Source organism: Manis javanica, chromosome 2 (genome assembly GCF_040802235.1).
Source record: "Manis javanica isolate MJ-LG chromosome 2, MJ_LKY, whole genome shotgun sequence".
Taxonomy (NCBI): Eukaryota; Metazoa; Chordata; class Mammalia; order Pholidota; family Manidae; genus Manis; species Manis javanica.
The window spans coordinates 86764152-86789213 of record NC_133157.1 but is presented as its reverse complement, the minus strand read 5'-3'; the positions used below and the strand labels follow the sequence as shown (position 1 = coordinate 86789213).

The 25062-nt window shown below is 40.5% G+C and overlaps 1 protein-coding gene across 7 annotated transcripts in view; it reads left to right on the top strand.

Moving 5' to 3' along the window:
• The window catches only part of LOC108394005 (contactin-associated protein-like 3), a 237818-nt gene that overhangs the window by 155706 nt on the left and 57050 nt on the right, over nucleotides 1-25062 (top strand). For 3 of the 7 annotated variants that reach the window (XM_073228834.1, XM_073228838.1, XM_073228836.1), the window contains exons 11-12: nucleotides 19928-20034; nucleotides 22862-22981. The exons of 3 other annotated variants lie outside the window; for them this stretch is intronic. In XM_073228834.1, the coding sequence (XP_073084935.1) occupies nucleotides 19928-20034; nucleotides 22862-22981 (227 nt within the window). The remainder of the gene's footprint in view (nucleotides 1-19927; nucleotides 20035-22861; nucleotides 22982-25062) is intronic. One more of the 7 variants, XM_073228837.1, reaches the window with a different exon arrangement.

Genomic DNA, 25062 nt, shown 5'->3' with positions numbered 1-25062 from the left:
GAAGTCCCCCATGACACAGGGAAGGTGATGGGTTTGAGGGGTCAGGCTTCAGGAACAGAGGAATTGTGTCTATACCAACTCTGTTTGGATGTTGGGATTTCATGTCATGTGACTCGGTCTACAGTGTAGAAAATAAACTTAGGAGAAGTTAGAAAAAAATTAGTTGCTACAAACTTAAAGTTCTTATTTATTTTTTTAAAACTCTTATCCCAAAACATTTTTAGGTAAACTGTGGTGTGCTTTACTTTTATCGTATACCAGTCATTTGTAATCTATTAAAAAGTATGTAATCTCTTCAGGTGTGATTTTGGAGCATTCCAGTGTGTCAGGAAGGGAAATGAGAAGCTTCTGTGTTCAGATAAGTGGCAAATGGGACAGGCCTTGCACCACCCAAGCCGTCCTGCTGAGCCCCATGGGTTGTTTAGAACGTGGCTTGAAATGCCACTGCTTCCAGTTCTCTGGGGCTTAGCTGTAGGGATCAGCATACCACAGCCCACAGGCCATCGGCCTGCAGCTTGATTTTGTAAATACCATTTTCCTAGGGTACAGACACACTCATTCTTTTGCTGTCTTGTTGAGCAGCTGGAACACAGACAAGATAGCCCTCATGTCCTAAATTGTTTTATTATTACAGAAAATACCTGCTGATGCCTGCTGTAGACTAGCAAATGGACTGAAGTGGGCATTGCAGAGGAGTGGTGGGAACATGTGGGAGCAGCACCTCGTTTTTACTGGGCAGGACTCAGGAGGAAGAGCTACCTGAACAGGGAGGGAGGGGGGTCAGTCAGTTCAGCAGACCAGGGCAAACAGCAGGAGAAACAGTGGTGTGGCCATGCCAGAGGGCCATGGTGCGTCTGACCCAGGAGAGCATGGTTGCTGTGGAAATTCTTAGTTTGAGGAGAGGAACCAGGGGCTGCCTACTTGGGCAGGGGCTACACCACAGAGGCCAGGTGGCCAGCTAGAGGTCTGGGCATTGATCTGAGGCTCTGGAAACAGCTGAAGGACTCAGCTGGGAGGCCCCTCGTGTGTTTAAGCAAGACTCTGATCACAGGTGGAAGCAGTTAAGGGGCTACCTACCCACATGAGAAGGGATGGCAACTGTAATGGGGTGGATCCCCTAGGGAACTAGAGGATGGTGGGTGGTGGCTGAGATGCTTGCCAACAGGATGACAAAGTGATTTATTGCCTGGCTGCCATGATAGGGAGACAAGTCAGTGTGAACATCAGGCTCTGCTGGAAAAAGGATGAGACCACTTCATGGGAGAGTGATGCAGGAGAAGCACAATTTTTGGACGGAAAGAGTCAAGGTTTAGTTATCGAATCTTAAAGTGTCTTGAATAGAAGCAAAAGAAACAGAAGCAAAGAATCTTAGTTGGAGAGAACCTCACATGACATCTGCTTAAGCCTCCATCTCAGAGCAAAGATCTTTTTCACCCATTGTGGAGAAGGTCCTGTACCTACTCCAGCTTTCAGGAACAACACCCTTGCCCCTGGACTGAGCGGCTCCTCAGTGTCATCTGTCACAGCCAGATTTCCACCCACTCATCCATATCTTTGTTGCTCTGAGTAAGTCTCCACAGCCCTCCAAGTTCCTGATGAATTCCTCTCCTCTGTGCTCAAGTCTGTTCTCTGAGTAGTTTTTCAAAGGTCACGGTGTCACACTGTCCCTGTCCTGATTGTCCCCCTCCACATCAGTTCTGGTCAGCAGCAGCCTTCAATCTAGGATGTACCTGGCCATGCAGGGTGCTGGGGAAGCAGAAACCAGTCTTTTGCAGAAACAGCCCGCCTCATCTGTGTGTGAGCAGAGCCGGCATGCTGGGCCCATGGCTCCCGCCAGCCCCAGTTCTTTGGCAGCGGAGTGGTATCGAGGCAGGGAAGGGATGCAGAGATGAGCGTAACACTCACACATGCACGGCTGATGAGCGTAACACTCACACATGCACAGCTGATGAGCGTAACACTCACACATGCACGGCTGCACTGACTCTTGTCCTCTGACCACACCTGGTACCTCTGTCTGGTTCTCCTTGTGTTCCTGCTGGACCCTGCCAGGAAAGCAGGAAGTTTGGGGCAAGGACACGGGCCTTCGGTGTGGTAGAGTCCAGGAAACTGAAGCCACTGAAGAAAGAGCCAACAGGGCCAAGGAAGGGGAACAAGTCACTAAGAGAGGGCATAGGGGACATACACTGGCCAACCCACAATCCCAGGGGTGAAGAGGCATCCTTCTGTTTTTCCAAGAAGCCCACCTTCTACTTCTCGGTGCAGAATCAGGCTTCTTCCACTATAATGCTACAAGGCCAGGCAGGAGAGTGTTTATGTGTGTCCTTCTGAAAGAGATTCATCTTATTTCAACATCTCTCCCCCAAATAGTAAAGAAATGCACTTTGCTAACTTTGTCAGATGGAATAGAAGTTAAGTCAGTGTTCCTCATTCCTCTGACTCCTTGAGAGAAAGGGCACGGAACTCCAGGGGTGACTGAACAGTTACTCGTCTCTCTGCCAATGTGTGAGGCTTTTGTGTGAAGAATTTAGAGATTTAACTGTAGAAGAAGACAGGCAATGTGCTCCCCAGGACTGAGGCACTCTACTTGAAATTGATAGGAGTCTTCTTTCCTTCATTATTGACAAAGCTGTGATGAATAATATTCCTTTGTTAAGGAGACACCAAATTTGGCTTATCCATTTCTCAGTTGATGAACAACTCAGGTTAGGTTGTTTCCACTTCTTAACTGTTGTGAATAATGCTGACAGCATTCATATACTGGATTTGTGTGGACATGTTTTTAATTTTTGGGTATACAACTAGGAGTGGAATTGCCAGGTCATACGGTAACTCTGTGTTTAACTTTGGGAGAAAATTCTGGATTGATTTCCAGAACACCATTTACATCCCCACAGTACAGAGGGCTTCATTTCCCCCTCAGCACTTGTTCTGTCCTGTTAGTTGTAGGCACTCTAATGGGCATGAGGCAGCTTCTCATTGTAGTTTTGATTTGCACTTTCCTAATGTCCAGTGATGTGGAGCATCTTGTCATATGTTTATTTTCTTGATAATTTCTTTGGTGAGATGTATGTTCAGATCCTGTAACCCAATTTTTAATTGGTTGTTCATGTCCTCATTGTTGAGTTATAAAAGAGTTCTTAATATAATTTAGATACCAATCCTTTTTCAGATACTTTTTACAAAGATCATCTCCTACTCTGTGGCTTGTTTTCTCATTCTCTTTAACAGTGGCATTCAGAGAGAAGAATGTATTAGTTTTAATGAAATCCAAATTACCCATTTTTTTCTTCTGTACAACTTACATATCTGTAAGTCTGTGCCAAACCCAAGGTCACCTAGATTGTTTCCTCTTATCATCTGTTAGACTTTTTCATTTTGTATTTACATTTACCATCTAGTTTAATTTTTATGAAAATGTGAGGTCTGTGTCTATATTAATTTTTTACATGTGAAGACCCAGTTGCTCCAGCAGTACTTGCTGAAAAAATTGTCCTTTCCCTAGTAAACTGCCTTTTCTTCTATGTCAAACATCACTGGACTATATACTTATGGGGGTCTATTTCTGGATTCCCTATTCTGTGCCATTGGTATATTTGTTCCTTTATTTTCTTAATTTTTTTATTTTGACATCATTAATCTACAATTACAGGAGCAACATTATAGTTACTCGACTCCCCGCATTATCAAGTATGCCCCACATACCCCATTACAGTCACTGCCCATCAGCATAGTAAGATGCTATAGAATCAGTACTTCTCTTCTCTGTGTTGTACAGCCCTCCTAGTGCCCCATCCTACATTATGTGTGCTAATCATAATGCCCCTTTTTCCCCCTTATCCCGCCCTTCCCACCCATCCTCCCTGGTCCCTTTCCCTTTCGTAACTGTTAGTCCATTCTTGGGTTCTGTGAGTCTGCTGCTGTTTTGTTCCTTCAGTTTTTCTCTTTGTTCTTATACTCCACAGATGAGTGAAATCATTTGATACTTGTCTTTTTCTGCCTGGCTTATTTCACTGAGTGTAATACCCTCTAGCTCCATCCATGTTGTTGCAAATAGTAGGATTTGTTTTCTTCTTATGGCTGAATAGTACTCCATTGTGTATATGTACCATATCTTCTTCATCCATTCATCTACTGATGGACACTTAGGTTGCTTCCATTTCATGACTATTGTAAAAAGTGCTTGCAATAAACACTGGGGTGCATATGTCTTTTTCAAACTGGGCTGCTGCATTCTTTGTGTAAATTCCTAGGAGTGTAATTCCTGGGTCAAATGGTATTTCTATTTTGAGTTTTTTGAGGAACCTCCATACTGCTTTCCACAATGGTTGATCTAGTTTACATCCCCACCAGCAGTGTAGGAGACCAACATTTGCTGTTGTTTGTCTTTTGGATGTTGGCCATCCTAACTGGTGTGAGGTGATATCTCATTGTGGCTTTAATTTGCATTTCTCTGATGATTAGTGATGCGGAGCATCTTTTCATGTGCTTGTTGGCCATCTGAATTTCTTCTTTGGGAAAGTGTCTGTTCAGATCTTCTGTCCATTTTTTAATTGGCTTATTTTTTATTTGTTGAGGTACATGATCTCTTTATATATTTTGGATGTCAGCCCTTTATCAGATATGTCATTTATGAATATATTCTCCCATACTGTAGGATGCCTTTTTGTTCTACTGATCCTTTGCTGTACAGAATCTTTTCAGCTTGATATAGTCCCACTGGTTCATTTTTGCTTTTGTTTCCCTTGCTCAGGGAGATATGTTCATGAAGAACTTGCTCATGTTTATGTCCAAGAGATTTTTGCCAGTGCTTTTTCTAAGAGTTTTGTGGTTTCATGACTTACATTCAGGTCTTTGATCCATTTCGAGTTTACTTTTGTGTATGGGGTTAGACAGTGGTCCAGTTTCATTCTCTTACATGTAGCTGTCCAGTTTTGCCAACACCAGCTGTTGAAGAGGCTGTCGTTTCCCCTTGTATGTCCATGGCTCCTTTACCATATATTAATTGACCATATGTGTTTGGGTTAATATGGACTCTCTATTCCATTCCACTGGTCTGTGGATCTGTTCTTGTGCCAGTACCAAATTGTCTTGATCACTGTGGCTTTGTAGTAGAGCTTGAAGTTGTGAAGCAAGACTCTGCTTTACTCTTCCTTCTCAGGACTGCTTTGGCTATTCAGGGTCTTTTGTGGTTCCATATTAATTTTATAATTATTTGTTCCAGTTTGTTGAAGAATGCTATAGGTATTTTGATAGGGATTGCATTGAATCTGTACATTGCTTTAGGCAGGCTGGCCATTTTAACAATATTAATTCTTCCTAGCCAAGAGCATGGGGTGAATTTCCATTTGTTAGTGTCCTCTTTAATTTCTCTTAAGAGTGTCTTGTAGGTTTTAGGGTATAGGTCTTTCATTTCCTTGGTTAGGTTTACTCCTAGGTATTTTATTCTTTTTGATGCAATTGTGAATGAAATTGTTTTCCTGATTTCTCTTTCTGCTAGTTCATTGTTACTGTATAGGAAAGCCACAGATTTCTGTGTATTCATTTTGTATCCTGCAACTTTGCTGAATTCAGATATTAGTTCTAGTAGTTTTGGAGTGGAGTCTTTAGTGTTTGTTATGTACAATATCATGTCATCTGCAAATAGTGACAGTTTGACTTCTTCTTTACCAATCTAGATGCCTTTTATTTCTTTGTTTTGTCAAATTGCCATGGCAATGACCTCCAGTACTATGTTGAATAAAAGTGGGGAGAGTGAGCATCCCTGTCTTGTTCCCGATCTTAGGTGAAAAGCTTTCAGCTTATCGCTGTTAAGTATGATCTTGGCTGTGGGTTTGACATATATGGCCTTTATTATGTTGAGGTACTTGCCCTCTATACTCATTTTGTTGAGAGTTTTTATCATGAATGGATGTTGAATTTTATTGAATGCTTTTTCAGCATCTATGGAGATGATAATGTGGTTTTTGTCCTTCTTTTTGTTGATGTGGTGGATGATGTTGATGGATTTTCGAATGTTACACCATCCCTGCATCCCTGAGATGAATCCCACTTGATCATGGTGTATGATTCTCTTGATGTATTTTTGAATTTGGTTTGCTAATATTTTGTTGAGTATTTTTGCATCTATGTTCATCAGGGATATTGGTCTTTAATTTTCTTTTTTAGGGGGGTCTTTTCCTGATTTTGGTATTTGAGTGATGCTGGCTTCATAGAATGAGTTTGGAAATATTCCCTCCTCTTCTATTTTTTGGAAAACTTTAAGGAGAATGGGTATTATGTCTTTTCTAAATGTTTGATAAAATTCAGCAGTGAGTACATCTGGCCTGGGGTTTTTGTTCTTGGGTAGTTTTTGATTACCAATTCAATTTCATGGCTGGTAATTGGTCTGTTTAAATTTTCTGTTTCTTCCTTGGAAGGTTGTATTTTTCTAGAATGTTGTCCATTTCTTCTAGATTATCCATCTTGTTAGCATATGTATTTTTGTAGTATCCTCTAATAATTCTTTGTATTTCTGTGGGGTCCATCATGATTTTTCCTTTCTCATTTCTGAATCTGTTTATGTGTGTAGATTCTCTTTTTCTCTTAATAAGTCTGGCTACAGGTTTATCTATTTTGTTTATTTTCTCAAAGAACCATCTCTTGGTTTCACTGATTTTTTTCTGTTGTTTTAGTCTTCTCAATTTTATTTATTTCTTCTCTCATCTTTATTATGTACCTCCTTCTGCTGACTTTGGGCCTCATTTTTTTTTCTTCCAGTTTCAATAATTGTGACTTTAGCCTATTCATTTGGGATTGTTCTTCCCTCTTTAAATAGGCCTGGATTGCTATATACTTTCCTCGTAGAACTGCCTTCGCTGCATCTCACAGAAGTTGGGGTAATGTGCTGTTGTCATTTATTTCCATCTATTGCTTGATATGTTTTAATTTGGTCATTGATCCATTGATTATTTAGGATCATGTTTTTAAGTGAGACTTTTTGTTTTCTTTGTACAATTTATTTCTAGTTTTATACCTTTGTGGTCTGAGAAGTTGTTTGGTAGAGTGTCAGTCTTTTTGAATTTACTGAGGCTCTTTTTGTGGCCTAGTATGTGGTCTTTTCTGGAAAATGTTCCATGTGCACTTGAGAAGAATGTGTATCCTGCTGCTTTGGGGAGTAGAGTTCTGTAGATGTCTGTTAGGTCCATCTTCTAGTGTGTTGTTCAGTGCCTCTGTGTTCTTACTTATTTTCTGTCTCGTTGATCTGTCCTTTGCAATGAGTGGTGTGTTGAAGTCTCCTAAAATGAATGCATTGCATTCTATTTCCTCCTTTAATTCTGTTAGTATTTGTTTCACATATGTCAGTGCTCCTGTGTTCGGTGCAGAGATATTAATAATGGTTATATCCTCTTGTTGGACTGACCCCTTTATCATTATGTAATGTCCTTTATTTTTTGTTACTTTTTTTGTTTTGAAGTCTATTTTGCCTGATACAAGTACTGCAATACCTGCTTTTTTCTCCCTATTATTTGCATGAAATATCTTTTTCCATTCCTTCACTTTTAGTCTGTGTGTGTCTTTGGGTTTGAGGTGAGTCTCTTGTAAGCAGCATATAGATGGTTCTTGCTTTTTTATCTATTCTATTACTCTGTATCTTTTGATTGGTGCATTTAGTCCATTTATATTTAGTGTGATTATCGTAGATTTGTACTTACTGCCATTGCAGGCTTTGGATTCTTGGTTACCAAAGGTTCAAGGGTAGTTTCTTTACTATCTAACTGTCTAACTTTAACTCACTTATTACACTATTATAAACACAGTCTGATGATTCTTTATTTCTCTCCCTTCTTATTCTTCCTTCTCCACTCTTTATGTGTTGGTGTTTTATTCTGTACCCTTTTGTGTTTCCTTTGACTACTTTTGTGGATAGTCGATTTTATTTTTTGCCTATAGTTAGTATTTGATTGGTCTGCTTTCTTTGCTGTGATTCTATTTTCTCTGGTGACATCTATTTAGCCTTTGGAGTACTTCTGTCTAGAGCAGTCCCTTTAAAATACCCTGTAGAGGTGGTTTGTGAGAGGCAAATTCCCCCAACTTTTGCTTATTTGGAAATTGTTTAATCCCTCCTTCAAATTTAAATGATAAGTTTGCTTGATACAGTATTCTTGATTCAAGGCCCTTCTGTTTCATTGTATTAAATATATCATGCCATTCTCTTCTGGCCTGTAAGATTTCTGTTGAGAAGTCTGATGATAGCCTGATGGGTTTTCCTTTGTAGGTGATCTTTTTTCTCTCTCTGGCTGCCTTTAATACCCTGTCCTTGTCTTTGATCTTTGCCATTTTAATTATTATATGTCTTGTTGTCCTCTTTTGGTCCCTTTTGTTGGGAGATCTCTGGGCTTCTATAGACTGAGAGACTATTTCCTTCCCTATCTTGGGGAAGTTTTCAGCAATTATTTATTCAAAGACACTTTCTATCCCTTTTTCTCTCTCTTCTTCTGGTACCCCTATAATGTGAATATTGTTCCGTTTGGATTGGTCACACAGTTCTCTTAATATTCTTACATTCCTGGAGATCTTTATGTTCTCTCTCTGACTCAGCTTCTCTATATTCCTGTTCTCTGATTTCTATTCCATTATCAGTCTCTTGCACCTCATCCCGTCTGCTCTTAAGTCCTTCTATTGATTGTTTCATTTATGTTATCTCCCTCTGGACTTCATCCCTTAGCTCTTGCATATTTCTCTGCAGGCCCATCAGCATGGTTATGACTTTTATTTTGAATTCTTTTTCAGGAAGATGGGTTATATCTATCTTGCCAAGTGCTCTCCCTGGGGTTGTTTGAATGATTTTTGACTGGATCAGATTCTTCTGCATTTTCATGGCAATAGAAGTGATTGCTGGCAAGTGGTGCATCTCTCATCTGGGAGAACCAAGTCCCTTACTGGTTGCTAGTTGCCTTGCCCTTCTCCACTGCCTATGCCAGTTACTTGCACACAGAGAGCAGTCTCTGGGTTAATACTCTGAGCTGCCATGGGTGGGGTGGCCCTCAGGATAGCCTAGGGTACTGAGGGGGGTCACAGATGTGCTGTGTTTATTCTCCTGTGAGAATGGCGCCCCTTTATGCCTTCCCTTCTTTGTGCCAGCTTCCTCTGCCTGTGCTGGGCCGCTGTGTCCTGGAGGCAGTCTCTGTGTCTGTCCCTGTTAGCTGCGTGCTGGGAGAAGCATCTGTGTGGTTGCTGTAGGAAGAGTTGCTCTCCAACTGATCTGCAGCCAAGGCGATTCAGCTGGTTTGCTTGCAGTGCTGGTGGGTGGGAATGAATGGAATGAATGGGAGGCTGCTTATTGGTGTGAAGGGCTTCAAAGCTATGTTGCCACCCAAGGGGTTAGTGTTCCTTATGTTCCGCAGGATTCCCAGCCTGCTAGGCTGAGCCTGCCCTGACGATTTTGTCCACGTGTTAAATCCTTGTTCCTTTAAGACTTTTAAAGGACCGGCTTTTCTTTTGTCCCAGGGGAGCTGGCTGTGGGACCTGCCTGCAGTCTCCATCTTGGATTTTACTTTTCCATTTCTCTAATATCCAGTACACCGTGCAATGTATGTCTGTGCTCCCAGCGCAGATTACTCGGGCTGGTTATTTAGCAGTCCTGTGCTTCCACTCCTTCCCCTTTCTGACTCCTTTCCTCCCACCGGTTAGCTGGGATGGTAGTAGTGCTTGGGTCCCGCAGGGTCATGACTTTGTATCTTACCCATTTTGTGAGGTGCTGAGTTCTCACAGGTGTAGATGTAGCCTGGCTGTTATACCCTATCTTCTGATCTCTTTTTTAGGAATAGTTGTATTTGCTGTATTTTGAAAAATATGTATGGTTTTGGGAGATTTCCATTGCCCTTCTCTTGCTGCCATCTTGAGCACCAGTCCTGATTTATTTGTTCTTTTGCCAGCGCCATGCTGCCTTGATTACTGTAGCTTTACAGTAAGTCTTAAAATGGGTAGTGTCAGTTCTCTAACTTTGTTCTTCAGTATTTTCTGGTGGTATTTTGCCTTTCCACTTGAACTTTACAATCAGTGTCAGTATCCACATGATGATATGTAGGTATTTTGAAATTCCTGCTTACTATCAATGAACATGGAGTATCTCCACTTATTTGCATTTTCTTCGATACCCTTCATCAGAGTTTTGTAGTTTTCCTACTATAGATCTCTTGTACGTATTTTATTAGATTTAACTTAAATATTTATTTTGGGGGATGCTAATGTAAACAAGGTTGTGTTTTTTCATTTTAAATTTCAACTGTTCGTTGCTCACATATAATGAGGTATCCTGCAGCTTTTCTATAACCATTTATTAGTTCCAGGAACTTTTTGTTGATTCCTTGGGAATCACATAGATTTCTCAATAGACCATCATGGCTTCTGTAAACAAAGACAGTTTTATTGCTTCCTTCCCAATCTGTTTCCCTTAATAGATTAAATAAATAAAAACCTTGTGTTTCCTTTTCTTGTTGCACTGCATTAGCTGAGACTTTCAGTATGATGTTTGAATAAATGGTGAGAGCAAATCCTTGGTTGGTTCATAGTCCTGGGGGAAAGCATCTAGTTTCTCACCATGAAGTATAATGTCACTGTAACATTTTGTAGATTTTTTAAAACCAAGCTGAGGAAGATCCTCTCTATTCCTAGTTTGCTGACACTTATTTTTTAACATCATGAATGGGTTATTGGATTTCATCAAATACTTTTGCTGCATCTATTTGTATGACCATATGGTTTACTTCTTTATCATATAGATGTGATAGATTCCATTAATTTTCAAATTACTTTTTCATGTTTTGGAGCAGCCTTGCACACCTAAAATAAATTCTACATGGTCTTGTTGTATATAATTCCTTTTTTTTTTTTGAGAAGGCATCTCTCATATTTATTGATCAAATGGTTGTTAACAACAATAAAATTCTGTATAGGGGAGTCAATGCTCAATGCACAATCATTAATCCATCTCAAGCCTAATTCTCGTCAGTCTCCAATCTTCTGAAGCATAACAAACAAGTTCTTAAATGGTGAATGAATTCTTACATAGTGAGTAAGTTCTTACATGGTGAACAGTACAAGGGCATTGATCACAGAAACTTTCGGTTTTGATCATGCATCATGAACTATAAACAGTCAGGTCAAATATGAATATTCATTTCATTTTTATACTTGATTTATATGTGGATCTCACATTTCTCCCTTTATTATTGTTATTATTTTTATTTTTAATAAAATGCTGAAGTGGTAGGTAGATGCAAGATAAAGGTAGAAAACATAGTTTAGTGTTCTAAGAGAGCAATTGTAGATGATCAGGTGTGTGCCTGTAGACTGTGTGCTAATCCAAGCTAGACAAGGGCAATAAAACATCCACGGATGCAGAAGCTTTCTCTCAAAACAGGGGGTGGGGGGTAAGGTTCTAAGCTTCACCACTGTTGTTCCCCAATTTCTCACCTGATGGCCCCCCTGCGACTGTGCCTGTCTTAGGTTGTTCTCCCTTGAGGAATCTTACCCGTCTCTGGCTAACCAGTCATCTTCCAGGACCATACAGGGAAATGTAAAGTTGGTAAGTGAGAGAGAAGTCATATTGTTTGAAAATGTTAGCTTTTTACTTCTTTGCAAATTTATGCCCTGTGGCTTCTATGCCCAGCACTTGTCTTGAGGTATCTTTACCACCTGGAGGAATTATGATACTCGGTAAATTCGATATGAGGCACGAATTCTATTTAAGGGTTGTAATTAGAAAGGAAGAAGAAAAGCTATAGAGGTAGCAAAAGGAAGGAAACATGGGAGGATTGATTATTTCTTTGACATATCTTCTTATAGAGTAACTTAAGCATGTATAGGTTTTAAACTACTAACTAAATTGCGCACCCTTATTAAAATAATAGGAATACAGTGACATAAACAAAGCAAATCTATAATTGCCCACCATCACCAGTGAAGCCAAGAAAACCAGTTAGGCACCCTACGCATTTGTGAAAATTTGTCTATGATATGATGGATATTGTCCTACTGTACTTGAACAGTCTGAGAGAAATCAGACAAATTAAAGCAACCCATTTCTGGGATCTGTTCACATCCAATATGTTCTTTTAACTGTAGATAGTCTACAGTCGTAAGATTTTGGAGCACCACAATTTGCACCCCTCCCAACTCTTGGTTGAGTTCCAACAGTACAGATCCAATCAAATTCGTTGTCTCACTATATACACATGCCAGCCTAGACATCTCCCTCTTCATTCCAATGGCAAGTCCAGGAAACGGTGGGATGGACGCAGCCACAATCGCAGCATCGCCCGGATCCCTGTGGAGGCTTTTTGATGATCATCCCTCGGCATGAGTCCTCCAGAGGGTGCTGATGCCGGAAGCTCCTCCTCATATCGTATCTTAGTTCATTTTCTGGGTAGCCAAGCTAGGCCTTGATCTTCTGCATAGAAACAAACAGACCCTTTGCCCACACTTTGACATGCCCTCTATACCACTGTGTAGAATTCATTGGAGGTCACCACGCAGGAACTGCTTTTTTTTTTTTTTTTTTTTATTAAGAGAAAGGAATATTATCAGAAATGGGTACCTCCATAGCTGATCATCTGACACCCTTTAAGTGATCAAAATTAAGGATATTTAAAGCATGCGTTAATCTTTGATTTACCAATAGTTTTATCCTATCAAGGAGTAATCCCCCTTTTCCTTCTTTATTTTTTTTATTCTTTAATCTATACTTACATGATGAATATTATGTTTACTATGCTCTACCCTACACCAGGTCCCCCCAAAAAACCACATTACAGTCACTGTCCATCAGCATAGCAAAATGTTGCAGAGTCACTACTTGTCCTCTCTGCGTTGTACAGCCCTCTCCTTTCTCCCTCCCCCCCATGCATGCTAATCTTAATACCCCCTTTCTTCTCCTCCCCCTTATCCCTCCCTGCCCACCCATCCTCCCCAGTTCCTTTCCCTTTGGTACCTGTTAGTCCATTTTTGGGTTCTGTAATTCCGCTGCTGTTTTGTTCCTTCAGGTTTTCCTTTGTTCTTATACTCCTCAGTTGAGTGAAATCATTTGGTATTTTTCTTTCTCCGCTTGGCTTATTTCATTGAGCATAATACCCTCCAGCTCTATCCATGTTGCTGCAAATGGTAGGATTTACCCTTTTCTTATGCCTGAGTAGTATTCCATTGTGTATATGTACCACATCTTCTTTATCCATTCATCTATGGATGGACATTTAGGTTGCTTCCAATTCTTGGCTATTGTAAATAGTGCTGCGATAAACATAGGGGTGCATTGGTCTTTCTCAAACTTGATTACTGCGTTCTTAGGGTAAATTCCTAAGAGTGGAATTCCTGGGTCAAATGGTAGGTCTGTTTTGAGCATTTTGATGCACCTCCATACTGCTTTCCACAATGGTTGACCTAATTTACATTCCCACCAGCAGTGTAGGAGGGTTCCCCTTTCTCCACAGACTCGCCAACATTTGTTGTTGTTCGTCTTTTGGATGGCAGCCATCCTTACTGGTGTGAGGTGATACCTCATTGTAGTTTTGATTTGCATTTCTCTGATAATTAGCGATGTGGAGCATCTTTTCATGTGCCTCTTGGCCATCTGTATTTCTTTTTTAGAGAACTGTCTGTTCAGTTCCTCTGCCCATTTTTTAATTGGGTTATTTGTTTTTTGTTTGTTGAGGCATGTGAGCTCTTTATATATTCTGGACGTCAAGCCTTTATCGGATGTGTCATTTTCAAATATATTCTCCCATACTGTAGGGTTCTTTTTTGTTCTATTGATGGTGTCTTTCGCTGTACAGAAGCTTTTCAGCTTAATGTAGTCCCATTTGCTCATTTTTGCTGTTGTTTTCCTTGCCTGGGGAGATATGTTCAAGAAGAGGTCACTCATGTTTATGTCTGAGAGGTTTTTGCCTATGTTTTTTTCCAAGAGTTTAATGGTTTCATGACTTACATTCAGGTCTTTGATCCATTTTCAGTTTACTTTTGTATATGGGGTTAGACAATGGTCCAGTTTCATTCTCCTACATGTAGCTGTCCAGTTTTGCCAGCACCATCTGTTGAAGAGACTATCATTTCACCATTGCATGTCCATGGCTCCTTTATCAAATATTAATTGACCATATATGTCTGGGTTAATGTCTGGATTCTCTAGTCTGTTCCATTGGTCTGTGGCTCTGTTCTTGTGCCAGTACCAAATTGTCTTGATTACTATGGCTTTATAATAGAGCCTGAAGTTGGGGAGTGAGATCCCCCCTACTTTATTCTTCTTTCTCAGGATTGCTTTGGCTATTTGGTGTCTTTGGTGGTTCCATATGAATTTTTGAATTATTTGTTCTAGTTCATTGAAGAATGTTGCTGGTAGTTTCACAGGGATTGCATCAAATCTGTATATTGCTTTGGGCAGGATGGCCATTTTGATGATATTAATTCTTCCTAGCCATGAGCATGGGATGAGTTTCCATTTGTTAGTTTCCCCTTTAATTTCTCTTAAGAGTGACTTGTAGTTTCCAGAGTAGAGGTCTTTCACTTCTTTGGTTAGGTTTATTCCTAGGTATTTTATTCTTTTTGATGCAATGGTGAATGGAATTGTTTTCCTGATTTCTCTTTCTATTGGTTCATTGTTAGTGTATAGGAAAGCTACAGATTTCTGTGTGTTAATTTTGTATCCTGCAACTTTGCTGTATTCCGATATCAGTTCTAGTAGTTTTGGAGTGGAGTCTTTAGGGTTTTTTATGTACAGTATCATATCATCTGCAAATAGTGACAGTTTAACTTCTTCTTTACCAATCTGGATTCCTTGTATTTCTTTGTTTTGTCTGATTGCTGTGGCTAGGACCTCCAGTACTATGTTAAATAACAGTGGGGGAGTGGGCATCCCTGTCTGGTTCCCGATCTCAGAGGAAAAGCTTTCAGCTTCTCGCTGTTCAGTATAATGTTGGCTGTGGGTTTATCATATGTGGCCTTTATTAAGTTGAGGTACTTGCCCTCTATTCCCATTTTACTGAGTATTTTTATCATGAATGGATGTTGAATTTCGTCAAATGCTTTTTCAGCATCTATGGAGATGATCATGTGGTTTTTGTCTTTCTTTTTGTTGATGTGGTGGATGACGTTGATGGAATTTCGAATGTTGTACCATCATTGCATCCCTGGGGTGAATTCCACTTGGTCATGGTGTATGATCCTTTTGATATACTGTTGAATTCTGTTTGCTAATATTTTATTGAGTATTTTTGCATCTACATTCATCAGGGATATTGGTCTGTAGTTTTCTTTTTTGGTGGGGTCTTTGCCTGGTTTTGGTATTAGGGTGATGTTGGCTTCATAGAATGAGTTTGGGAGTATTCCCTCCTGCTCTATTTTTTGAAAAACTTTAAGGAGAATGGGTATTATGTCTTCTCTGTGTGTCTGATAAAATTCCGAGGTAAATCCGTCCGGTACAGGTGCTTTGTTCTTGGGTAGTTTTTTGATTACCGTTTCAATTTCTTTGCTTGTAATTGGTTTGTTTAACTTTTTTGTTTCTTCCTTGGTCAGTCTTGGGAGGTTGTATTTTTCTAGGAAGTTGTCCATTTCTTCTAGGTTTTCCAGCTTGTTGCCATATAGATTTTCATAGTAGTCTTTAATAATTCTTTGTATTTCTGTGGAGTCTGTCGTGATTTTTCCATTCTCATTTCTGATTCTGTTGATTTGTGTTGATTCTCTTTTTCTCTTAATAAGTTTGGCTTGAGGCTTATCTATTTTGTTTATTTTCTCAAAGATCCAGCTCTTGGTTTCGTTGATTTTTGCTATTGTTTTATTCTTCTCAATTTTGTTTATTTCTTCTCTGATATTTATTATGTCCCTCCTTCTGCTGACTTTAGGCCTCATTTGTTCTTCTTTTTCCAGTTTTGATAATTGTCATGTTAAGACTATTCATTTGAGGTTGTTCTTCCTTCTTCAAGTGTGCCTCGGTCGCTATATACTTTCCTCTTAGGACTGCTTTTGCTGCATCCCACAGAAATTGGGGCTTAGTGTTATTGTTGTCATTTGTTTCTATATATTCCTTGATCTCTATTTTGATTTGTTCATTGATCCATTGATTATTTAGTAGCATGTTGTTAAGCCTCCATGTGTTTGTGAGCCTTTTTGTTTTCTTTGTAGAATTTATTTCTAGTTTTATACCTTTGTGGTCTGAAAAATTGGTTGGTAGAATTTCAATATTTTGGAATTTACTGAGGCTCTTTTTGTGAGCTAGTATGTGGTCTATTTTGGAGAATGTTCCATGTGCTCTTGAGAAGAATGTATATCCTGTTGCTTTTGGATGTAGAGTTCTATAGATGTCTATTAGGTCCATCTGTTCTAGTGTGTTGTTCAGTGCCTGTGTGTCTTTACTTATTTTCTGCCCAGTGGATCTATCCTTTGGGGTGAGTGGTGTGTTGAAGTCTCCTAAAATGAATGCATTGCAGTCTATTTCCCTCTTTAGTTCTGTTAGTATTTGTTTCACATATGCTGGTTCTCCTGTGGTGGGTGCATATGTATTTAGAATGGTTATGTCCTCTTGTTGGACTGAGCCCTTTATCATTATGTAGTGTCCTTCTTTATCTCTTGTTACTTTCTTTGTTTTGAAGTCTATTTTGTCTGATATTAGTACTGCAACCCCTGCTTTCTTCTCACTGTTGTTTGCCTGAAATATGTTTTTCCATCCCTTAACTTTTAATCTGTGCATGTCTTTGGGTTTGAGGTTGTTTCTTGTAAGCAGCATATAGATGGGTCTTGCTTTTTTATCCATTCTATTACTCTGTGTCTTTTGATTGTTGCATTAAGTCCATTTACATTTAGGGTGACTATTGAGAGATATGTACTTATTGCCATTGCAGGCTTTAGATTCATTGTTACCAAAGGTTCAAGGTTAGCTTCTTTAGTATCTTACTGCCTAACTTACCTTGCTTATTGAGCTGTTATATACACTGTCTGGAGATTCTTTTCTTCTCTCCCTTCTTATTCCTCTTCCTCCATTCTTCAATTGTTGTGTGTTTTGTTCTGTGCTCTTTTTAGGAGTGCTCCCATCTAGAGTAGTCCCTGTAAGATGCCCTGTAGAGGTGGTTTGTGGGAAGCAAATTCCCTCAGCTTTTGCTTGTCTGGGAATTGTTTAATCCCACCATCATATTTAAATGATAGTCGTGCTGGATACAGTATCCTTGGTTCAAGGCCCTTCTGTTTCATTGCATTAAATATATCATGCTCTCTTCTGGCCTGTAGGGTTTCTGTCGAGAAGTCTGATGTTAGTCTGATTGGTTTTCCTTTATAGGTGACCTTTTTCTCTCTAGCTGCCTTTAAAATTCATTTCTTGTCCTTGTTCCTTGCCATTTTAATTACTATGTGTCTTGGTGTTGTCCTCCTTGTATGCTTTCTGTTGGGGGTTCTGTGTATTTCCATGGTCTGTTCGATTATTTCCACCCCCAGTTTAGGGAAGTTTTCAGCAATTATTTCTTCAAAGAGACTTTCTATCCCTTTTCCTCTCTCTTCTTCTTCTGGTACCCCTATAATATGGATATTATTCCTTTTGGATTGGTCACATATTTCTCTTAGTATTGTTTCGTTCCTGGAGATCCTTTTATCTCTCTCTATGTCAGCTTCTATACGTTCCTGTTCTCTGGGTTCTATTCCTTCAATGGCCTCTTGCATCTCATCCATTCTGCTTATAAATCCTTCCAGGGTTTGTTTCACTTCTCTGATCTCCTTCCTGACATCTGTGATCTCCCTCCGGACTTCATCACATTGCTCTTGCATTTTTCTCTGCATCTCATCCCATTGCTCTTGTATTCTTCTCTGCATCTCTGTCAGCATGTTCATGATTTTTATTTTGAATTCTTTTTCAGGAAGACTGGTTAGGTCTTTCTCCTTCTCAGGTGTTGTCTCTGTGATCTTTGTCTGCCTGTAGTTTTGCCTTTTCATGGTGATAGAGATAGTTTGCAGAGTTGGTACGAGTGACAGCTGGAAGAGCTTTCCTTCTTATTGGTTTGTGGCCTTCCTCTCCTGGGAGAATAGTGACCTCTAGTGGCTTGTGCTTAGTAGCTGTGCACAGACAGCTCTTCTGCTTCCTGCCCAGTTGCTATGGAGTTTATCTCCACTGTTGCTGTGAGCATGGCTTGGCTTGGCCTGCTCCTCCAAAATGGTGGAGCCCTCTTGGAGGGGGAGCGGCTGGGAGGCTATTTATCTCCGTAAGGGGCCTCTGTGCTCCCTGCTGCCCAGGGGGTTGGAGTGCCCAGAGATCCCCAGATTCCCTGCCTCTGGGTTAAGTGTCCTGTCCTGCCCCTTTAAGACTTCCAAAAAGCACTGTCCAAACCAAAACAACAATAGCAACAATGAAAGGAAAAAAAAAATTAAATAAATAATTAAAAAAGAAAAAAGGGGAAAAACACAGTTTTCTTTGTCCTCAGGCGCCGGTCTCAGGCACCCACTCACCGGTCCTGCCACCCTGTTTCCCTAGTATCCAGGACCCCACACATGCACTGTGTCTGTGCCCTGGTCCGGAATGCTGGGGCTGGGTGTTCAGCAGTCCTGGGCTCCCTAACTCTCCTTGCTGACTCCTCTCCACCTGCTGGGAGCCCGGGGGAGGGGCACTCGGGTCCCGCTGGGCTGGGGCTTGTATCTTAACCCCTTCCCAAGGCGCTGGGTTCTCGCAGGTGTGGATGTGGTCTGGATGTTGTCCTGTGTCCTCTGGTCTCTATTTTAGGAAGAGTTGTCTTTGTTATGCTTTAATAGTTATATGTGGTTTTGGGAGGAGATTTCCGCTGCTCTACTCACGCCGCCATCCTGGCTCCACCCTATATAATTCTTTTTATGTATTGTTGGACTTTATTTGCTAATATTTTGTAGAAGATAGCATTTATCTTTTATAATCAAGAAAGTTCCATGACCCTTTCAATTAATTTTGTTAATCTTATAAACAAACATTAAAATCTCACATTGTTATATTGAGAATGTCACAGTCTCCGTGATACATACATGATTATTTGGTTTACCACATATTTTGTAGTTTGTTCAATTATATGTTGAAAAAAAAACATTTAAGGCCTCAGTCCTAAGGAATATCTCAGTCTAATTCCTAAAAGCATCTTCAATCTGACCTAAAGTTGATGGTGCTAAGCACTGGTCCCTGTGATGCTTTTATATACTAAGTAAACAGCCATATAGTGCATGTTGTGTACATCTATCACTTAGCTTTGCCTATGCTGTACATCATCCCCCAAACCTGCTTGCTGAAAACAACTCTTTATTTATCCCTAGAGTTCTGTGGTTGCTGTTGAGCTCTCAGGCATCTGTGGTCTCCTGGGGAGGTCAACTGGCAGCTGGATGATTTACAGTTGCCTCACCCACTTGCCAGCTATTTGCTGAAGTGACGGGGGTGGCTAGGCTACATGAATAAGCTCAGGTTTCTGCATATGGTGGTGGCTTCAGGATTCAGAATCACTTTTCTAGCCTCTGCTGTATCAATTTGCTGATGTCCCCTTGACCAGCCCCAGTTCCAGGTGGAGAAGTTAGCTGTGGCTCAAGATAGAAGGATCTGTAGGCCACACTGCAAGGACATGGAGGCAGGGAATGGAACATGTGTGGCTCCCTGACCATTGTAAGCAGTTTATAACCCTGGTCATTTGTGAAATTACTCTTGCCTTATTTGTGAAAAAGCAAACAAGTTTTCCCATATACTGAGATGTGTAGAAAATGTATGTCACAGACACATGACAATGCATAGCATCTCTTGAAAGACAGTCTGTGGTTGGTGTTATATTAGGAAAGCTTGGTGACAGACCCAGCAATTTTTGTTCATGTTGATGTTTTTCTGTCACTGTTATCACCCATCCTTCACTGGGACATTAGTATGAAGATACACATTTTGTCATGACCGACTGTGGTTGTGTCTGTCTTCTTTTAGGTGTCTGCCAAGCTATTGTGAACACAGGGGTGAATGTTCCCAGTCCTGGGACACCTTTTCCTGCGACTGCACACACACTGGCTATTCGGGCCCCACCTGCCATTCCTGTGAGCCTTATGCCTCCCCTGTTTCTCCTTCCTGTTATGGCTCTTTTTTCCTTTTCATTATTTTATGTATATGTTGTTTGTGTCTGTGTGACCACATGCTGAAAAGCAACAACAAAAAAAAGTATTTTAGAGACTAATTTTTAGTTTTAATTAAAATTTTAATGTTAATTTTAATCTTTTATACAGTAATGCTATTAAGGCAGCTTACAGAAATAGACAGTACCAAACAGGACAGAAAAAAAAATGACAGGCAAAGGAAAGGAAGCCAAGAATAGGAAAATAAAATATAGCAAAAAGTAAAAAATAAAAACTATCTAGAATGCATGGTGTTCTATGTTGTTAACGGTACTTGAGCGGGACCGAATCTTAGTTCTCAAATTCTGTCTGCCAAAGTCAAGAGGCTGAGTTACAGATTCTCGTTATTTATGGAATTGCAAGGGGAGAGTCTCAGAAGTGTGGGATGGCAGCCAACATGGTGGGGTTTCTAGGAGCCCACGGGAGGCCAGGTAAGCGGTCCGACCTTGCAGCCTGGATGTTCTTTGGTGGTGAGGGAGGTGGTTAGGCCACTGAACTGCCATGTGCCAGGGATTCCAGTGCCTGCATGTCTCCTCTCCTCTAGTCCCTGAAGGAGCCCTGGAAGGTAAGTGTTATTATTATCTATATTTTACATTTAAGAAAAGAGAGACTGAGTCTTTTGCCCAAAGTCATGGTGTTTCTAACCTGGGCTTTCCATCCTGTTTCTTCTACGTTGAACTACAGTCCCTTCTTACAAGAATTGCTCTCTCCATTTTAAAGCTCACAAAACTTCATGGACCACTTATTCATCAGTTACTAGAAACTGATGACAGAGCCCCTGGAATCCTCATTTCTTTCTAATTGCTAGCTTTGGTTTGCATTTTTCCTTGTTTGTGTATCACTACTGACATCTCTGAATCTCTTCTCTCTTAACACCTCCCCTGTCTATGGGTCTTTAGAGAAAGAATATATCAGGAAAATTCCTCAATCCACCACATTCAGTCCCTCCTCCTGGGTGAATACATTGTACACTAAAGATTTCTTCCCTGTGAATTATTTCATTTTTTGTCACATAAAGTGTGGGAGAAAGGCAGAGCGTGGCCTGTAATGTATCCAACCTTGTGGGAACTGAATCCCAAGGACAGGCATTGGTGTTGAGATGAGACCCCTGGGTTCCCAGATAGTGGGCTTCCCAGGGGCTGGAAGCCTTTTGGCAGACAAGGGGAGGTGACCCACCCCCAAAGTACCCCATGAGTTGAACTGGAGCAGTTGCACCTGCATCTCTGTTTACTGTTGCAGAGCCAGGGAAGAACCTGCCAGGCAGTTCTTCATTTGAAAGGAGCAGCAGTGGGAACCCTGAGACTCGGTGACCTGACCGTGGTCACAGTTAGATGGACGATGTCTTTCACCGCCCTCCAGCACACCTAGCGGGGTCTCTTAACAGAGCAGATACCAGCTGCCCTCACTGGTTAAGGACTGGTTGGTGAATTGTTAGTGACTTGGTCTAATCAGTCCTCCTCTGCCCTTGTTCCCTCGGCAGCTCCAGTCCCACCCAAACATCACTGTGACCAACCCGTCCATATCCCTCTGCACACTTCTCTGGGCAGCTGTGAGCATGTTTCTGTGTTACAGAAAAGTCAACGCGAGTGGCCAAAGTGCAGGCGCGGTGGGAAGGCAAACCCGTATTGTCTGTGTATCCATCAGAGGAGATGGCAATAGTAGTGCTCTTGATCAGGGGGCAACTTAACACATTTGACACTTGGCCATATTTAATAAAAGAATGTTGGCTTTTTTTAAGATCCCCAGATAGACAAGCATCGCTTTAGTCTTACTCTGTCAGAAGAGAGAAAACAATGCCTCTACTTCACCTCCCCGGTTTTGTTTTGTTTTTTTAACTATTTAAAATAGGCAAAGCTGAAAAAAGTAGATAACCCAGACAATTTAAATGGCCTCAGTTCTTGGCTCACTCCACTGTGTGGATCTGGCCTGGCCACTCCCTGAGTCAGGTTTTTGTGGATGGCAGACCTCACCATTTGGGCTGGCTTGATGATGTCACACAACACTGCCGACATCAGTACTGTGTTCCTTCCCCACAGTCACTAACTGCTTTTCCTGTCAAGCCAGCACAGAAGATGATGTTTGGTTGATTGCTCATTTAAACTTACTGTGAATTAATTAGATCCATCATCTGTGTCTCGTACATGCAAAACATTCATTATACATGAAAATACTCAATTAAGAATTGGGACAAATTGAAATTACAAGGACACATTTCATATATACGTTTATTCCTTTTTCTTGAAATTTCAATTTTCTTGAGTTTGCAAAGCATTTAAGGAAGTTTTTAAAAATAAGCTTCAAATATTGAATGCTGAGTTGTAAAATTCATCTTGAAAAAAATATATGTCACATGTAAATGGTCTTAAGCAAACAAAGGGTATAATTAGTAATCTTTAAGAATCAGTGTGATTATTAGATCATAACATGATTCAGGAAGGTTAAGCCAGCGCACTTCAGATGCTTAGACATAATGAGGCAGAACTAGAGTCCTGTTACCACATTTTGAAAAGAATCTTGTTTCTAGAACTTGCAGGATTTGTATCTATGTGTCCCACAGTGATACCTCTTAAACTCTTCCGCTCTGTGCTGCAGAATCTTCATGCTGCCTTATTGAAATGGGAATTTCTCGCGTAGAGAAAATGTCCCTGAGAGCTATGCAGAATGAGTGTCCCTGGGGAAAATGGCGTGTGATTAACAACATGGGGAGCCTCGTCCCATTGCAGTTCCCCCCTGAGACCCATGTCCTTTGCAGCTCTCTACGAGCAGTCCTGTGAAGCCCACAAGCACAGAGGAAGCTCTTCAGGCCTCTACTATATTGACTTAGATGGAAGTGGCCCCCTGGGTCCAGCTCTCGTGTATTGCAATATGACAGGTATGCTAATAAGCTTTATTTTGACAGTTAAACTCATGTAAATGGCTGTGTGCTAAACCAAAATGGGGAAAGTAGGTTTTACCTGATAGTAGCTTTATTAGATACGCATTGTGATTGTAATTGTAATATTGCTCAGAACTAGTAAACATAATATTTTACAACAGCTGGTAATTAAAAGTTACATCACTGTTGTGTGGGAATGCTCTTGGTTTACAATTAATAATAAGTCTTTGCTTAGTAATCTAAAACAAAGGGTAAACTTTATTTCTTAGTTCATGTCAATAAATGCCAAAGACTTAGGAGAATATACACTTTTCAAATTTATGAAGTCATTCATGTGTATTCTTTTGAATATTTAATCACATGAATTTATCTAGGAGACGACAAATGTTTCAAAGTTGTGCACACTTCATGTAGTAATATATTCCTGCACACCTAGAAACCAATTATATTTGATAGATAAATATATATGTGTCATCAACAAATCCTTTCATTCTTTGAAATTGTTAACATCTGCTCCTATGAGTACAGAAGTTCAAAAGGGCCTTCACAGCCTCTGGAGTGAATGGCAGCTGCCCTGATAGAATTGATACATGTTTTTATCCCTCCCCTCTGCCTGTACTATGTGTACTGGCACCACACTGTCTCCTCCATGCCCACACCTCACCAGCAGAAAGGGAACAGCACTTCTTGTCCTGGTGAAACTTCCTGGGCTACTCTGTCATATGAATTAATAGGTACTTCAGCAACCCTAGGATTGGACTCTGCAAAATCTGAGACAATGTTCAGGAAAAATCAACTGCAGATGGTTCTAAGGTAACTATAGTTGTAATTTGGTTTCTCTGTTATTGTGGCTACATCTCCCTGATGAGGTTGCAGTTCCCTCAAGGAAGGAATTATTTATGGGTAAATTTATAATAATGGTTTGTGAGTAGCTAAAAATCATGGTGCAGCTTTCATACCACTGCTTCCTATGTAAAACAAAACTCTGAGCATTTTGGCAGTAGTTAATCATGTGGTTTGATCTGTATTAAGTCGAATATGTCTCACGACCTGAAAACTAGCCCTGGAGTTGGTACAGAAAAGTAGGAGCTTTCAGGGTATTGCATTGGATGTGAGAATGGCTATGTGAGAATGGCCGTTCGGGTCTTTGAGGCAACATTTTATCATAAATACTGACCAAAATATCGCAGAGCAATGGCAGAGATGAATACATGGACTTACCTTGATTGAAAGATGTGTGGTCAATCATGTGTGAGAGGAAATAAATAGCCAAGGCGATCTTTCTAGACATTCTGGGCTCCCATCGTTATAACAGGCCCCCCAGTTATTCGATTTCTGCTTTGTTTCACTTTCATTACCATGGCTTGAGTGAATGCCGAGAACAGAGAAAGCTAAGGAAGGATGCTGGCATCCCAACAATACTCCCCTTTTATCAATCACATGCTTACGTATCACAGAGAAGCCTAGGGCATGGAAAAAACGATTTTTATTTACTTTTATCTTGGGTTAAGCCTATGACCAGGGTTCCATATACACTGAAAAACTCCAGGATCCATGGAAAAGTGAAATGATCCTAACTGACACATCCCAAGATGAGTAAGATTTCAGGACTGAGGCTGTTTTGTGGATAATTACCTGTCGGCAGGTTTGGTAAGGCCGAGGTCCCAGTGATAAAGAAAGACATTTGTAGCCAAGAGGAATGAGAGCTAATTGCCGGATTGTCTGCAGCTTATCGTTGTAATAAAAACATTTTAATCATCCCAAGTGAACTTGATCTGCCACTGAATCCTCCTGGCTCTGAGGTACCCACACATGCAGGAGTTGTTCATGTGTATTAAAATAAAATACAGACGTTGATCTTGTAAATTAAATACCTTCTAAACTCTCTGATTAATCTTGGAAAGCCTTAAGAGTTTTAAGATATGTGTGTGTGTGTGTGTGTAAGGATTCATGAAACATCTGAGTGATGATTTAATGATTGGTAGTGCTTTATGAATTTTTCTTATGAAAGAATACTTAAAAACCATGTGTGTCTTCATATTACATTGCAGATGAGCAAACAGTTAATTACCACAAAA